We start from the raw sequence: 17,585 nt of genomic DNA on the forward strand, positions 1-17,585 counted from the left end.
CAGTTTTATTTAAGGACCATGCAATGATCTGTAAAGGAGGGCTACAGAAGCACACAGCATTTTAAATTAGTAACACCAAAAAGGTGGGGGCCATTTTCTTGCCATCTTTCTTGCACCTGGGGCTGGTGTTGCGATAAGCAGCACAACATCCAGCCAGGGGATCCTGCCCTGAGCAGCTGACCCAGCTCCACAGGTCCCTGCCACCACAGCGAGACAGGGAGAGTCACAGATGCTCTGTTTCTGCACTTCCAACTTTTCAGTGCATTAATTTTTTTTCCTGGGCTGTGTTGCACCTCCACATTTGCGCACCCCACCCCACCCCCCACCCCCCCATAGACTTGCTTCTCCTCCAGCATGGGCAGAAAACCAGCCAAAAGCATCCCTCCTCTGATACTGACACTACAGCGACAGAGCTCCTATAAAGCACCAAGATAAATTAAATAGATAGCTCTTTAAAATTGACTGCAGGAAACAATCGCCGTATCACTAGCGCAGCTCTAGCCAGAGGACAGTCCTTCATCCTGACTGATTCGTGCAGTTCAATAGTTTAAAGAGGTTTTTAAAAGAAGAAAGTCCATCGCAGACCTTATCACCGTCGCTGTCCACAGGGGTACTCTTCCTCTCCGTATGTAAAATCAAGGTCTGTGGGCAGGAGGATCTACTCGATTCTTTGTCATTATCTGTGAGGGGAAAGGATTTCATTTTAATGTGCAATAAACGCATTCCCGATGTGGCTCTTAGACGCCTCTCTTCACCTCTTCCTAGTCACTCACTCCTTTATTTACACACATATGTGTAAATAAATAAATAAAGCTAATCTCCTTGCTAAATATAATGCTGTATTGTAATGGGACACATTCATATACTTTAGCATGAGGCTTTAACCACACTGAGCGTTTTGTCCTGCTTTCCCTGAAACCAAAAGTGCTTTTTTTCATGGGACATCAAGGCCAGGTTGGACAGGGCTGGGAGCAGCCTGGGCTGGTGGGTGGGGTCCCTGCCCATGGCAGGGGAGTAGAACTGGGTGATTTTTAAGGTCCCTTCCAACCCAAACCATGCTGTGATCCTGTACGCCCCAGGGCACAGCTGCCCCTCGGAGCAGCAGCCCCCACCCAAGGGGCACAAGGCTGGCCAGCCCATTCTCCTCCCCGGCAGGAGACACTGGTGTGCTCTGGGTTAACCTCCACAGGAACCACCGACCAGTGTTTAATTGCATTTCCACTGGAAGCAGTGGTAAAAACACATTCCCCTCCTTTACAAAGAGCTTCATCCTGAAACGCTAAGCACGGGAGAGAAAGTGTTTCCGCTGGCTAAAAAATGTGTAAGTCTTGATAACAGAGGGGCCATAAGGGACAGTAAGGAAAGACAAAAAGACAGCAGGTATGAGACACAGACCCAACAATCAGAGAAAAGTAGTTTTCACAGTAAGAAACATTAAGACAGACTTCTTTTTTTTCTCTTGTCCTCTTAAAACATGTATTTAGCAGTTTGAGCAAATGTACTCTCTAGTCACCTGACCCAGCCTGCCTGCAGCAGGGAGGACAAGGTACATATATTCTTTGTAAAATAACCAGTCCCAGGGAAAATGGATGTAGCCGCCGCCCCCCCACCCCCCCACCCCTGCCTCATTCTTCCCAACCACAGCCATTGCTCTGCTCGGGCAGAACAAAGCAGTGACAGCAACGGCTCCGGTGGGGAGCAGGTACGGCCAGTGACACGCAGCTGCCCAGGCTACGTGATCTGGTGTGTTCCTCCTAGAATGAAAGTCTACACACCGCTTTCCACCTGCAAAATTTCTACCTGCCTGTAAAACTTTAAGACAGAGTTAAACAACAAATACTGGTCATATTTCAACCTGTTTATGATAAAAACCCCACAAGCAATGTATGATCGTAACTCAGCAGTCCTGTGCCTGTAGAGTTCCAGCACAGCAGTTAAATTGCCAAACGAGGCTCAAACCACTTGGAAACGGGGACCACAGCAATCCATCCCTGTCAACATGCATGGCCCTGCACCCATAGCCCCCTGCCCTGGTTTTGCAGGGAGGCACCCACCCTACACCCAGCACTGTGCACGGCCGTCACAGGCTCCTTGGAGAGCTCAAGTGCATCATACACTGCAGATCCGGGCTGGCACCACCAGTATTTAGGGTGCCGTAAGGAGGGCAAGCCATGGCACACCTTACCCCTTAACCGTCTCAAGAGCCATGGAGCACTTTCTGTCTGCTAAACAGACTAAAACTGTGGTAGAGTAGCTTCAAGAAAATATTTGCAAGCACTGCTTTTTGAGGACTGCGTATTACTTAGTAGATTCACATGTCAAAATACTATTCAGTTAATTTTAAAATTACTCAGACTATAGAATAGACACACACGTAACAGGAGCTACCCTGAGGAAAAGGCAGAGTCTCAGCCATTTGACTCTGCTTCACTGTGGAATACATCACAATAAGAAAAACTTAAATACATGTTATTTTTCACAGAAGATGACTTACTCTATTTTTATGGGTAGCAAAAAAGAAGATTTACAAACCATAGCAATTAATTTCCACATTAAAGGAGCTAGGAGGAGGGAGCAGCTAATACATATCAAAAAGGGTGTCTCTGTCTTTCTTCGCTAGACATCTGGTAACCCGGAATCAAAGCATCAACAAGCACGCTGGTCTTTAAATGCAGCAAAGCCACACCTGGCTTCAGCCTGCCTGTGAGCACTCGCCTCTGCCTTCTCCTGCTGGGCTTCTGGAAAGGTGAAGGGAATCCCAGCAGCCTGCTGAGGAAGACCAGGGACACTGGAGGGATGAAGCATGGCCCCTGGAACTGTAGACGACCAGGCTGGATGGGACTTGGAGCAACCTGGGCTGGTGGAAGGTGTCCCTGCCCACGGCAGGGGAGTGGAACAAGATGGTCTTTAAGGTCCCTTCCCACCCAAACCATTCTGTGATTCTAAGATACAATATGACCCTGCTGGGACCAGCGCCGTGAGCAGCACTGCCATATGCGAGCACCTAGAAAGGCCAGAGGTGGCCACTGGCACTGGCCAGCGGTGGGACCAGCCACAAGGCAGCCCCGTGTGAGCAAAGCAAACACAGAGAAAGGCACCCCACAGCCGTGGATGCTTCTCGTACTCACTGCTCTGAGGTCTGCAGGCAGAATTAGGGCACCTCGCTTAAATTAAATTCTGCTAATAAACTCTCCAGCTCTAAAACGTGGCAGAAGACAGACAACATGCAGTTTCTAACCTTTTTCATGAAGGTATTTCATTATCTTGCCCTGCATTTTCCCATCACTCCGACTCTCCCACTGCTTTCCCCCAGGAATATCCTTGGTGGCTTGCTCTGTGCTCCCGCCAGCCCTCAGGCACTGCCCCGCGGCACAGCAGGCGCCGTGTGTCCCACACAGCCTGCCTCCTTTCTCATGGGGTTTGTAAACCAAAACATGAGCCTGCTTTCTGGAAATATCTTTGTAGGGGATGCAAGGAACCTTGAGACATCCCCCTCTGCAGCAAACGTTCCTTTGCAAGTCGTTGATTTTGCAGCAGTTTAAAGGCAACTGGGAGAGCCTGGCTTTGGGGCGGCTTTTGCAGGCACACAGCCGGCACCAGTGCTGGGCGCAGGCACCACGGCGTGCTGGGAGCCTTGGAGGGCGACACTGTGGAGCGGCCGGTACGTCTCAGCGCTTCCAGCTCTCGACTCTTCTGATCTTGCCATGATATAATCCCTGAAGCAACAAGTCGGGAAGGCCAATTAGCTGCTGATTAAACAGCCACAAAGAAATTGCTGTTCAGATTCTGTCACTCAAACTTGGAGTAGCTGGACATGGAGTAGCTGGACATGGAGTAGCACACTTGGGAAACGATGCTTAACAGACCTGGGACTGATTTTGTTCTTATGATTTGTAGGGAAATCACATCTATGCCTCTTCCAGCTCTGCTGCTTTCTCTTTCTAACTATTTACCTACTCTGAGGAAAAAAGTCTTTTATTATTATTAGAATTTTGATTCTTTTATAGTCTTCATTATCACATTGTTTCAAAAAGGTGCCAAGACCTTTTGTTCATGTATACGCATATCCATACACGCATGAGGAACAAGAAAACACATTTCCTTAGTTTTACAACCATTAATACAGATATATAAATGCCAGCTGGCAGATTTAAACACACTGTTGGACATGCAAAATTCAGCAGAGGATTTCCCCACAGCTGACGCTGAAGAAATGAAACAGGGGAGAGAACCTAAACCACACTCGCACAGCTCCAGGAGCTCCATTTCGATGCAAAGGAAGGTACGACATACGTCATCATTGCTTTTGTCACTGCTGCTCTTACCCTGCTTTTTAATACCTGGAGATTGGCTTGAAGTACAGAGCGTGGACGTGCTGGTGTGGGGAGGCTCTAACGCGGGGGAAGCCGTTCTCACTCCTGTTTGAACTTTACACATCTTTGGAGTGGAGACACTCTGTGCTGCAAATGCCTGAGGCAACATCTTTTTTCCCCTCCTTTGAAAAGCTCCCTCACAGCATCTGAACAGGAAAGGTGAAGCCCCAGGGAGGGACTTGGGTACTGTTGCTTTTGCTCAAAATACAGCATCACCAGCACAGCACACGTAGGTGAACTTCTGCAGCATGCAGTTCATTAGCCATTCACATGGGAAATATACTTCCACAAAATTCTGGACAGTCAGCATACATAAAATAAGATGGAAATATCAAAAATTAAAGTAAAATAAGAAAAGAAAGCCCTGAAAGTCATTGTGCACATCAGGAGTCATTTATTTTTATATCTGTAGTTGAACACTGTGACTGTTTTCTCTAAGTATATCAAGAGAAAAATAATTCAAGCTTGTGCTTTCCCCATGGAGCTGAGGGGTGCCCAGGTGTCCTCGGGGCAGGGAGCACTCCCCGGGCTGCAGCTCGCCGTGCTCAGGAGGCCAGCTCCCCAAAAGCAAGGTGGTGGAGCTGTGAGGGCAGAGGTGGGTGGAGGGCTGTGGGGAGCCCGTGCTGCTGACCCACAGACCCGCTCTGCTTTCCAAGGAAGGAAGAGTTTCCAAGCAGACCACGTTAGGACTTCTTAGAACATTAAATATTTCTTCTCCTCTGCACACGCTGGGAAAGGACAGCCAGCAAGATGCATGTTTACCCTCCATTGGCAACTGGCGCACGTCTTTGCTCAGGTTTACTCTTTTCTCATTAACTTTTCCCCCCACTTTTAAACTTAAGTGCATCAAATAAACTGCAGCTTGACAATTAAGCTGCCAAAATGTATTTCCAACATATCACGCACCATTTTTTGCCCCTAAACTTAGCAGTGTAATTGCTAACGATGTGCTCTTGCACTTGCTGTAACGCTGCCGAAGGATGCGCTGGAGATGGGATGATAAAGATGTCTGATTAAAGAGACTTCTCCGAGGCTCCACAGCAGGTAGAGACACATGAATAATTCACAGTATGAAAAGCAAAGGTGAAGTAGCAAAAGTATCTTGGGTATGTCACAGAGGATGTAGGTGTATGATCATAAACATCTTATTAAAAGTAATATTAGAGAGAGAAATGGGGAGAGAAAGAGGGAAGATTGATTCATGCCATGAGAAACTATGGACAAGAGATAATAAAAATTTGTTCTGCAAAGGTATTTAGAAGCCAAATCTCCATTAATCTCGAAAGAAGTTTAAAATTTTGATTCTAAATGTTTCCAAGAATTGGATTTACCTCAAGTGCACACATGTAAACACGGAGTTTTTTATTATCCCAACAGTATCTCTGCAGGTCAGTTTTGTCTCTCCCCACAACCTTAATGCATTTGGTTTCCCGATTAGCCTGAAGACTGTATCCAAGTGATTCACAGTTCCTCCCCTGTTGCTTCTTGCTCGAGCCAAGTGTGGGATTTCAGTGCTAGCTACGTCAGCCAGGTCCATGCCCCGCTCCTGCAGGCAGGGACCCCGCCTTCAGCCCATCAGCACCGCTCCAGGGAAACGGATCCTCCTCTGGCCCACACACTGTATTTCAACCTTTAATTAGTGTCCATTTTCTGCTTTGAGCAGTTTCACCGTACCCTGCCAAACGCTTTGTCTCCTCTCTTAGCACAAGCTTCCTTGAGCAGTGCTTTTTTTCTTCTGCAGCAATCTCTTCCCACTCACCCTTTTATTTTCCTGGAGATTTGTAACGGGATCAGTAGAATAACAAGGACAAATGCCTTGTCTCCTGTGCCGTACCGCGGGCTCTATGCCTGGGGGCAGAGTTCAATGACAAACTCATTCCGTCGTAGGACTTTTCATTCCATCGTAGGACTTTTCAGACATGCAGCTAACACTGCCCAACAGATGTTATTTGCCACTAACCTGAGAACACTTTCTTTGTTAAAGAAGGAAAAGGTGAAAAAAAACCTACAGGCATATTCCCTCGGGTACCACGCAGTGCAGGCAGGTGCCATCCCCACCTCCCAGACCGGCTCTTGCATTCGTTCCCCCTAGCCTGGCAGAAGCAGGAGCACTGCTATGAGCACCGCTGCCCACAGACAGCACCAGCTCCCACCAAGCCAGGCACAGCACAGCGCCTGCCTTCATTCGCCTCCTCCCTCCCCGAGCTCAAGGCAGCTGCTGCCGCATGCTCATCAGAAGGGTATTTCGATCTGGTTTTGCATTTCCCCCTCATTTAAGCCTTGGTACCATTCCTCAGCCTCTCTCTCCAGCTGTTTCTGCACCTCTCTGAGGCTGGCCCAGGCCAAGCCAGGATCTGAGTCAAAAACCTTCACTGACTCTTGCTGACCTTCCTTCCCCTGCTCTTCCCATCTGATTCTTTTTAAATATCAAGTTCAAGATCTTGGCCTTGATCTTCAAGGCACTTAATGGGCCGAGTTCTGCGTATCTACGAAGCAATGCAGAGCTCTGTGAGGGTAGTAGTTACAGCTCCACCCCTCTTGTACTACAGTAATGCAAAAAAGTCAGAGCTGTAGTTAATACTGGACATTTCCAGCTTCCCATACAAAAATAAATGCTTACTAGAAGCCAGGACCATTGTTTTGTGGTTTTTTTTTTCTCCTCTGGCTCCAGAAATACAGAAAATGTTATTATTTTTTTCTTCAGAGGAAGACAGGTTTTGTGTTGTCATGAGCAAAATCCATCTGCGCCAAGCCTCGCTGAATACCCAATTTTTTGTTTAGAAACCAAGTCAAGGAAAGGCTTATCTATATTGCAAAATGAAAGCATGCCTGTAATGCTATACAAAGCATAATCCTGCCACTGTATAGTACTGGCAGCAAAGCATGGTGGCACAGGTCTGTATGCATAGGTTAAAGCACTCCACATACTAGGTGTAAGATGCACAGCTTAACATGTTAGTATTCCAGCTGTCCACCCCAGTTCTTTCTTAGAAACAACTACCCCTGTGCTTCAGTGCTCCTGAGCTGGAGACACTCAGTGAATTTTTAAAAGTCCAGGGCTTTTAAATAACTTAAACCAAAACCAAACAAACAAACCCACCTAAAACCCCCAACCAACAAAAAAACAAACAAACAAAAAAAAAACCAACCAAAACACCACAGAAAACTTGGAGGACAGTATCTTCTTAAACCACCTCTCCACTATAATTGTCCACCTGGCCAGCACTGGTGACTCAGCAGGCTGGTGTGCTTGAATTTGGTACCCAGGCACGAGAGGGTCTCAGCACCAGGACCCCCACCTCTCCCCGCAACCCAGCCCACCACCAACCGCTGTCTCAGGGCCAGGACACCCGCAGGACTTCATCCCATCCCAGTGTCTAACAGCTTCCTAAAGGGCACGTTGGCTTTTCTGTAGCACTTTGAGGTTGACGGGTAAAAACACCTTTATTACTATCATCTGCTCTTAATTATGATTCCTGCTTTGATTGCTTTTTCCACTAGAGATAACGATAGTTTGTAGCAATCTATAGAAAAGAGTGCAATCTCCTCAAAAACATCAAAGAAAAATCCATACTGTACTTGAATGGAATTACCATTTCTCCCTTAAATGTAATTGGCAGCAAATCAAAGACGACAAAAGGAGGAACAGCTCTCTCCTTTCAAGAGAAAGCAGGAAACAAAAATATAATGTAAAACTTATTTACATTACTTGTATGCATATAAAAATGCAACAATCGCTCTTTCAAAGTGCCTGCCTCCCAACTGCATAGCCACTTGATTTAGACATCCCACTGACCAAACGTCGTGCTGGCCTCATCGTCGAAAGCCACCTAGTCATCAGAAGGCTTTATACAGGTAAATCCTTGTTCAGCATGATGGATAAAATCAGGAGTGTTTGTGTTTTCAAGTCTGCCAGTAAGAAGATTATGAAATATACTTGATATAAAATATATTAGAAACCACAGTTTCAGCTTTCAACAAGCAACAAGCTGCAGATCAGCATGACCCCTGCACAAATCTTCATCTTTCTGTCCCTGCACACTTTGAACAGTTTCAGTATTTCCTCCCTGCTTCTGACAAGGAAGCAAGTCAATACAATTCTTGGTGACTTTAAGGAGGAGTATGCAGGTCTTCAAGCACTATAACTGTACAGATGATAAAAGAAGCAGGCACTTACCAAACGCAAACAAAATCAGACAAGAAACTAGAAACTGAAGTATGTCAAAAAAGATCTGTATGAACTTCCCTTTGAGTTTAAGGTGTCTCTGTCATAAAATTTTCAGCATTTTTCAGACTGGAATACTCAGTAACACAAATTCAGTCAGAGCATCTTATTGAAGACAGGTATGGCAGCAGGCAGACCTGCTTCAAAGGGAGCCTCCAGCCCCGCTTATAGATTTGCCTAGCACAGCTGACCACAAAGTATTTTATGAAATTTTTATCTTAGCTGAGGGTAAATCTGGTGAGCCTGAAGTACCCACAAAAGAAATGGCTTAGCTGGATAAGTGAGAGCTTCTACACTGAAAATCCGTACATAGAATCACAGACTGGTTTGGGTTGGAGGGGACCTCAAAGCCCACCCAGTCCCACCCCGTGCCGTGTGCAGGGCCCCCTCCCCCCAGCCCAGGCTGCTCCCAGCCCCATCCAGCCTGGCCTTGAGCACTGCCAGGGATGGGGCACCCCCAACAGTTACAAGGATGTTCCTTTCTAACTCTTTGGCACCTCCACAATGATCCTAATTCCCAGGTGTGAGGATCAGATAAATTACGCCTGAACTGATACATCAGTATCAGTATCAGGAATTACTTTCCTGATAAACACCAGTTCTTGCCATGGAACAGGGCTGGGAATATTTGTTGAGGGCCCCGCAGTTCCGCACAGCTAGGGGGGCTTGCTGGCACCCCCCTCCATGGCTGCAGGCACCCAAGTCAGGCAGAGGAACAACTTGTCCAGCCCCATCGCAGCATCTCACCTCCATTAACAGAGCTCCTGACTTCATAAGGACATGTTGTTAAGAGGAAAGGCGTTCCCAATTTCCTATCAAAACCCAATCGTTTTTTATTGCGGTTTGCAATGTGGATATATGAATCTGAACAAAGCCACAAGACTTCCTCCAGTCTTTGGGAACAGCACCACCCCTTCTCTCACAACACCACACACACATTTACATGACAGTAAATAAACCAGTTTTATCGCGCAGTACAGCGTAAAGCAGCCTCGGAGGCTTCAGCCAACGAGGCTTCATGGAGCAACTATCCAAAAGATAACCACATTATCACTGCAATGCTTGTGAATACCACTGGCATGGGACATGAAAAGCCCAAGGACGTTTCAGAAACTCGCCTTTTATATCATCAAATGCAAAGCTACTGCCAACTGCCAGACCGAGCAAACAGGATCCAAAACACTCTGAATACACTCGTAATTAGCTAAAGCAAATGTCATAAAACTTGAGCCAGTGTTTTAAGGGTCTCCCATTTCCATGCTGTATGGAAAGCATGCTTCAGAATGAAATACACAACACGTGCTTCAGTAATATAATCAGTATATAGAAACAAACACACCTGTTAATGTCTGATCCATCAGATTGGTTGCCATGAACGTCACCGCTGGCGCAGCCACAGCAGTTACCCGGGTGACTTGTGTCGGCATCAAAGGACCCATATGAGCATCCACTCTGGAGGCAGAACCTGGATTCAAACCATAAGGAAACCTTTTTTTTTTTTTTGCCAGTAAACAAAAACACCTTTAAAAAACACACTTTTCTCCCAGCTGTATTTCACAGAAGGCTCTTTTAACCTACTGCTAAACATTTCTCCCTATTACCTACCCTTTTGCATGGTTAGAACGCTAGGGTTTGTGTTTAGTTGAATTACTGGTCTAGTCTGGCCACATTATCCATTCATTCTCAGCAAATAAGCATTGGAGGAAAACATAAATTAATAAAAATGTAGCCCCCAAAATAGGAATTCCCAGGGATACATTAACGCTTTCAGAACAGATGACAAACAAGATCAGTTTTCTTATTTAAGATGAAATAGCACACCTCCAGTTTCTACTGTCATTTATCACAAACTCTTTGTGTCCCGCCCTATCCATGGGAAATTATTTTGCTGATAATTTAAACCAGAAGCTTTATCCAAGGGAATCACAGTCTGCTCAGACGATTCACAAAACAGAAAACCACTAAATTGCTCATATATGTTATACATGATAAATTAGTAACCAGGGTCTGCTGCTAGAACTACATTAATTAAACCAGGCTACCTTGAGAATCCTGGAGAATTTCTGGCTGTTGTCGAATTTGACAACAAACCTTGAGCATTAGTTTCCCACTAACTCTGTGCGCGACCTTTTTTTTTCAGAAACTGAAAGACCTATGCCACATCATCTCATTTCAGACAGAAATTCAGGTGGCCCATTAGCAGTCTCCATACCCTGTTTACAAACCACCATTTCAAAGCCCAGCTGCCAGTGGGGACATATCCCTAGTTTAAGGCAGACTCTGGGAATAACATCTTATTTCCCAAGCATGATCCAAGCTGCAGAATTCACTGCCCTTTTGTTTCGCTCACTATTCTTGTGCTATCAAACAGCCCTCATCCCAGCTTCCCTGCATTTTGCAGTAATAGGGATCATTTCTGAAACCTTCACTCTGTTTTGAAGCACGCTATAAATCTTTTCATCAAGTTTTGTTCGGTTCCAGGTGCCAAAGCAGATTATGAAACGTAACTCTCACCAGCGTGGGGGCACTGGTCGCTTTTCTGAATGCAACTCTAACGGCATTTTATCATGAAAAAGGTCACTTTCTCTTCTTTGAAACTGGAGCCTTGGCACCATCTGGGCTGGCGCCAGCAGGAGCGGGTGCTCTCGCGCTGCCCGGGCTGGGTGTCAGCCAGGCAGGGCCACCGGCCCCTTCCCACCACACCTGGGCATCGCACCCGCGTACCGGCTCCTGCAAAGGCGTGCTGCATCCACAGGGAGGGCATTTTGGCAGCAATAGTAAAGATAATGCTAATTATGCTAATGAAGCATGCATTTTGCTGTTAGGCAGACATATATTCTATCGACTATAATCTGAATTACCCGTATGAGTAAAATAAAATGCGCCTCATGAAATTCACAGTGATTTTCCCTCTTCCCTCCTCCAGCCCCTTGACTTCCACCCCAGTGACCAGGTGACAGCAGTGGAAGCCATAAACTCTCCAAGAAAAGACAAATCTGAGTATTTTGTAGTAGATTGTTCAAATGAAGAAGGAAGTAGAAATTGGGACTAGAGAAAGCCTAAAGAAAACCCAGTTTACACCATTTAGAGACTGCCCGGCAGCAAATCCATCTATTTCTGACTTCACCCTGGGGCCCGAAGCCCAGAGCTTTCTGCAACATAGAAAGGTCTCTCTTGCAAACTAACAGTGACGCTAACAGTGCCATTTAAAAGGATTTCTTGGTGGTCCAAGCGATGATAAACATCTGCTTTTACCCAACGGGAAGCAATAAGTCCACAATTACTACTGCAACCGGGAAAGCCCACGTCTTCTACCCGGACCTGGTGACATTCTCTACAGAAATACAATTCCAGCGATGGTGGGGCTGCTTTCTTTCCTAGCCAGCATGTTTTCAAAGCTGCCATTTTAATGCACTTCTCTTACCGTCACGTATGTGTTCCTGAAGCAGGCTGGAATTCAGGCTATCACTGGACTTTGTGGGATCCATTCTCATGACAGGTGAAGGGCAGTTTAAATCGTAGTACATAATTTTCATCAACTTCCAATTATTTAATGATCTTTTACAACAACAGAAATGGATATAAAGTAATAAATCTTATGAAAAAGATAACATTTTATAAAATTAGAAAGTCATATTCATATAAAGGGTTATCACAGCTAAAGAACTACTCGGGGAAAAGTAAAGCTATGCTAACAATCTCAGGGAAAAGTAGGTTTGTGAAGCTTGAGGAGTTGGGGCCAGATTGTCAAGTTCATTGGATGTTCAAATAATCTATCTGCATAATACCAACTTGTTATGAGCCAGGGTATCTTAGCGACATTACTTGGTAAGGGATGATTTATTAATTTTAAATGTAAATCAAACACCTCAGAAAACCATGATCCCCATCCAGCAGGGAAAAAGAAACAAGTTTCCCAACGTGCTGAATGCAACAAATGGGAGGACAGCTGCAATACTTCCAGAGGAACAAGGGGAAAAGGATGATTAGAGCCAATCAGTTGGGGAGGGGTTCCCCCATTAACCTCCTCTTCATCTCCTCCCCTCAGAGGACCTGCAGACCCTCACAACTCAGAGCAATGCATGAACAGAGCATCACCTCTCTTCTGGAACTGGCAGCATTGTTCAGAGCAAGCCCCGAACTCTGGGCTTTGTGGCCACAGGGTCAGGCCTCAAGACAACTGGAAGGTCACCTCTGATGAGTATTTTGCAAACAATCATCTGCACCGTACACACGGGGACATTTTCCTGTGCATGCATACGCACACACAGAGCAAGAACCCACAGCTACTGCACATCAGTATATCATATCTCTACGTTTTTATTTTGTGAAAATCTCAAGAACATTAGAAGCACATTTAGTATTTTTACAGGCTTCTTCCTACCCTTCACCTGCACCTGGCGTACATCCCTCCTAGGCCCAGGATTAATTAGCAAGCCACTGTCATGCCAGCCAGCTAACGGAAGGGGCAGAAAAGAGGGAACAAAAGGACAGTGCCAATGCTATTTCATCCTTCCGGGCACAGTGGAGGTTCGTACAGGACAGAGAACGGAGAAGACAACATGGTCTTAAGGCACACAGAAAAATATATAAACAAACCATGGACTTTCTTAAGCTGTAATGTGTATGTGCTTGGCCAGGCGTGATGCCCCATCTGACCTGGTGAGTGAGAGCCCTCCAGGGACCTGTGGCAGTCTAGAACAAAGCAAAATGGGTACCAAGTGATGCTCCTAGATTGTTAACATCAATGGAGCAGGTGGGAGAGGAGAGACAGTACAACAAGAGCTCTGTGAGCCACTAACTGTCCCAGCTAAGCAGCCCTGTGCCATTCTCCTGGTGGTCTCCTCCCCATGATAGCAGAACCGGCTGCTGACGATGCCCCCTGCAATGGCAGCACAGGCTACCTGTGGGGGCACAGGGAAGATGGATTGCAAGCAGTGGCAGGAAAAACACCAGAAAAGGAAACATTTTATTATTTTTCTTTCTCTTTTTTTTTTTTTTCCCCCCTCACCCCACCATTAAGGCAGGATAAGAGAAATTCCTGCAAGACACGATGATGAGCATGATAAAGAAATTACCCTGCAAGGTACTATGATAAAAGCATACTTGGTTTGAAGAAAGAATGATAAATAAAGCATTTAAAGAAGAGGAACAGGTCAGTGTGATATTTGTTGTGCTACCTACAGCACAATAATGTAACTGGAGGCACTTGTAACTTGGCCATCTCTAAACAAGACAGTGAACCATTTTCCAGCTTGAGACAATGTTCGGACCTGAGGCAACGACAGGGTTTTTTTCTGCTTCTTTCAAAGCCCCTGGCAAAACTATTAACTTTCATGAGCTCTCTGGATATAAAGAAATGCTGAGGAAACATCAATTCCAACACTGAAATCTAAGGTGCCTCTGATTATATGGAGCAGCCCATGCAACAGCAACTCACAGCAGCCCCTCCAGTTTTACAGAGATGCCCAGCAGGACACACACATGAATAGACTGAAATTCTGATTTCCATACCCTTGGAGACCATTTCTTAAGCTAGGATTAGTGTCTGTAACTTAGATGCACATCACTACATAATTAATTCCATTAATATTATTTTATAGAGCAAAAGTTATTTGGTTTTCTTTGGCTTTTCAAATTAATTTTAATGCCAACAAAAAGGACACTTTCATCCTATTGCTTTCTCAGAATCACAGCATGGTGGGGTCTGGAGGGGCCCTCTGGAGCCCACCCCGTCCCACCCCCTGCTAGAGCAGGGTCCCCCAGAGCAGGCTGCACAGAGCCGCGTCCAGGCGGGTTGGGGTGTCTGCAGAGCAGGAGAACCCCACAGCCTCTCCGGGCAGCTGTGCCCGTGCTCACCCTCACAGCGCACAAGTTCTGCCCCACGCTCAGATGGAAGCCCCTGTGCTGCAGCCTGTGCCCGATGCCCCTTGTCCTGTCGCTGGGCACCGCCGAGAAGAGCCTGGACCCGTCCTCCTGGCACTCGCCCATCAGAGTGATCAGAGACAGACTGAAATGGTATTTCATCACCTAGTCTCGGTGAGGTACGTGCACATGAATACCTTGCTACCTACAACAATATACTTGGAAAAGGCTATGCAGCTATTCTGAATTTATCCGAAATGACCATCCTTAAAGATCACGAATCCAAAAATACTAGAGATAGCATGACTGGGAACCTCCAGTTTGTGCTTTAAGGTCTACATCTACAGAACCTGTGCCACCAAAAAGGCTTGGTCCACATCCCCTTCAGGGTGCTGAAGGTCTCCCCAGGGGACAGGCTGTCCTCGGGCAGCTCCACACTTTGTGAGCAAGCTCTTTGAGAAACGCTCAGCTGATCCAAAACCTGTCCCCAAGCATGAGCAGGCATCACAACTCACACCACCACCATCTACCGAGGGCGGCATTACCGTGCAGGGGAGAAAATCATACCTGGCTCCAAAAATGCCACCAGTCCCACTGCCTGCAGGAGCCTGCGGCAGCGTGGCCCTGGCCGCACACCGTATGAACCGCAGACGGGCCCCTGCAGATGCCTAAAGGTTCACAGCCAAACTCTGAGGTTTACAGGGACACCAGGCAGATGTAAGCTCACATTGCAGGTGAGTTCTGGTACACAAGCAATTCTCTATATCCAAAATTGGAACAATTTTCATAATGTGCTTAATTATCCCCCTATAGTTAGACATACATTGCTTGAGATGAGCTCTGCTCATTTTGTTACCACAGTGTATGCTGCGTGTTGAAACATGACTTGCCATTATATAACTTCAACCGCTTCTTTATGTTGATTTATCATCACATCCAGAAACAATAAAATTATCAGTGCATCTTTTGATGTGATGGAAGCAATTAGCTCACAGCCTCCATCGATACTGGAATCAAGCATATACATATATACTTTATTTCACACATGCAGATCAAGTTCAACTGCTTAGTTTAATTATATCTGATGCTCACCAAATAAGCTCAAGTGATTTAAGGCAATCTTAACCTTTAAGGAATAAATATTTATGCTTTCTAGTTCTTTGTGCTCATAAGAAACAGTCCTTGCAATAGATGGATTTGGAATACAAATAAAACTCTATGGATTGAGTTTAATGTCACGATGCTATATAAGCTTTCGGTCTGAACTGAACATACCCTGAGCTGGAACAACACCTAAACAAGACCCATAAAGAACCTAACACCCACCCACCCACCCACTCTCTAGGCATTTTATGATTAGGTTTAGGCAAATTTTACAATAAAACAATACGGGGGGGGGGGGGGGGGGGGGGAGGATAAAAGTGATCTTTTCTACGAAGTTTCTGATTATTGTTAGAGCCAGGGAGGCCTGACTAGCAAGTCGTGCGTTTTGAGAACATCTGTCCATTTTTAAGATTATTCCAGCTTCCAGCGCAGATGCATTTTACTGTCGCTTACAAACACAAGCAACCTACATTTCAATTTAACTGCAACAAGGACTTTACAAGGACAAAGGAGGACAAAAGCAGATGAGCAGAAGGTTCAGAAATCTGAAGATCCTCTTGCAAGTGATACGCTGCCCTGATATGCATCCCTGATGAGCAGACGCTGATTTGCACGTCTGATGAGGGAATCTAGAGGGGAGAGCTGAGGCGCCTGGGGCTCCCCTGCCCCTGTGCACGGGGGTCTGGGGGCTCCGCATGCCCACCTCCAGCTTGCTGATCCCCACAGCCACGCTGCCAAGCCCTACCTCAGGAATGGCTGTGCATCACCAGGAGCAGAGCAGGAGGACCACACCGGGCACAGCTCCTGCACTGGAGTCACTCCTCAGGGCAGCAAACCCTCCTGCAGCAAAAACCTCCCCATCACGAGCAGGGGGCTCAGCCTGCCAACAGCTGGAGCCAGGGCTGGCAGGGCAAGATCAGCTTCAGCCCTGGGGAACGGCTCCTCTCATCACTCCCAAGCAAGGACAGCTCAGGGTGACCAGGTCCCATGGCCCCTCTGGCCAAACTGGGAATGGTTACAGCCACACTGGCTGAACTGGTAATGGTTATAATGGACAACCCCATCACCCAGCATGTCTGAATTGGCATTTTTATGCTGTCACTTAAGCACCTGAAGAAGGAGATGAGCAATTCCCCATTGTATAACTGACCAACTGTACTTCACCTCTAGAAGAAACTGTCCCCAGGTGTGCACCAGGAACTAAATTAAATTAGCTACTAGAATTTTCCCAAAACAGACAATTAACTTTTCCACCTTTGTTATTTCTAGCAAACAGTATTTAAATATTATTTCTCTTTTTACCGTGTACCACACAGACAGATCACTGTTGCTAGCTCCCTCCTCTACTTTCTTGTGGCCAAAACACACCTCAGGAAAGGGAGCAGATACATTGCTGACGCTTGTGGCCCAGTTGAATGGGATGGGACAGATTTTTCAGGACAAAACTGATCTTTATAAATGTTTACTCTGTGCCTCAGCAGATCCATCAGATCTCAACACTCCGTTACACAGCACACGGATGTTAACAACCCGCGCTCATGGGAGTCATGCTGCCCACAGCAAAATAACGTGACACCGGTCCTGGACCGCACCACAGCTGGCTACAGCAGTGGAGGTCTCCTGCTCCTGCTGTTACATTTTAGTTCTTACCTTTTCTAACTAAGCCACGGCACTTCCAAATTTATCTTAAAGCTAGGTTGACAGTTTGGCAAAGGTTTAAGCCTGACTGTCCTCAGTGTGATTCAAGGAGCCTTTAACAGCACTGCACCCGAAAGAACAGGGGGCAGATAATTTATTTTGTATCCACATTGAAAATATCCACAGCACGGGCCTAACCTTAACCCCAATGAAGTCACTACAAGTCTCTCTGTTGAGCTTTATGGGCACTAAATGACACTCCCAAAGCTTTTCTTCCTGCAATGCATTTGCCTCTTGCAAAGCTACTCTTTATGCCATGGGACAAAAGCTCTTAATGCATTATTGAACAGCAGAGTTTGTCATTCATATTTATTTTAGCT

The 17,585-nt window shown here is 46.2% G+C and overlaps 1 protein-coding gene across 1 annotated transcript in view; it reads right to left on the reverse strand.

The window, feature by feature from the left end:
• The window catches only part of TCERG1L (transcription elongation regulator 1 like), a 103,260-nt gene that overhangs the window by 31,680 nt on the left and 53,995 nt on the right, over window positions 1–17,585 (reverse strand). The window contains exons 5-6 of the mRNA XM_040607566.1: window positions 9,938–10,063; window positions 586–680 (exon numbers count right to left, since the gene is read on the reverse strand). Coding sequence (XP_040463500.1) covers window positions 586–680; window positions 9,938–10,063 — 221 coding nt within the window. The remainder of the gene's footprint in view (window positions 1–585; window positions 681–9,937; window positions 10,064–17,585) is intronic.

This window comes from Falco naumanni, chromosome 9 (assembly GCF_017639655.2).
Source record: "Falco naumanni isolate bFalNau1 chromosome 9, bFalNau1.pat, whole genome shotgun sequence".
Taxonomy (NCBI): Eukaryota; Metazoa; Chordata; class Aves; order Falconiformes; family Falconidae; genus Falco; species Falco naumanni.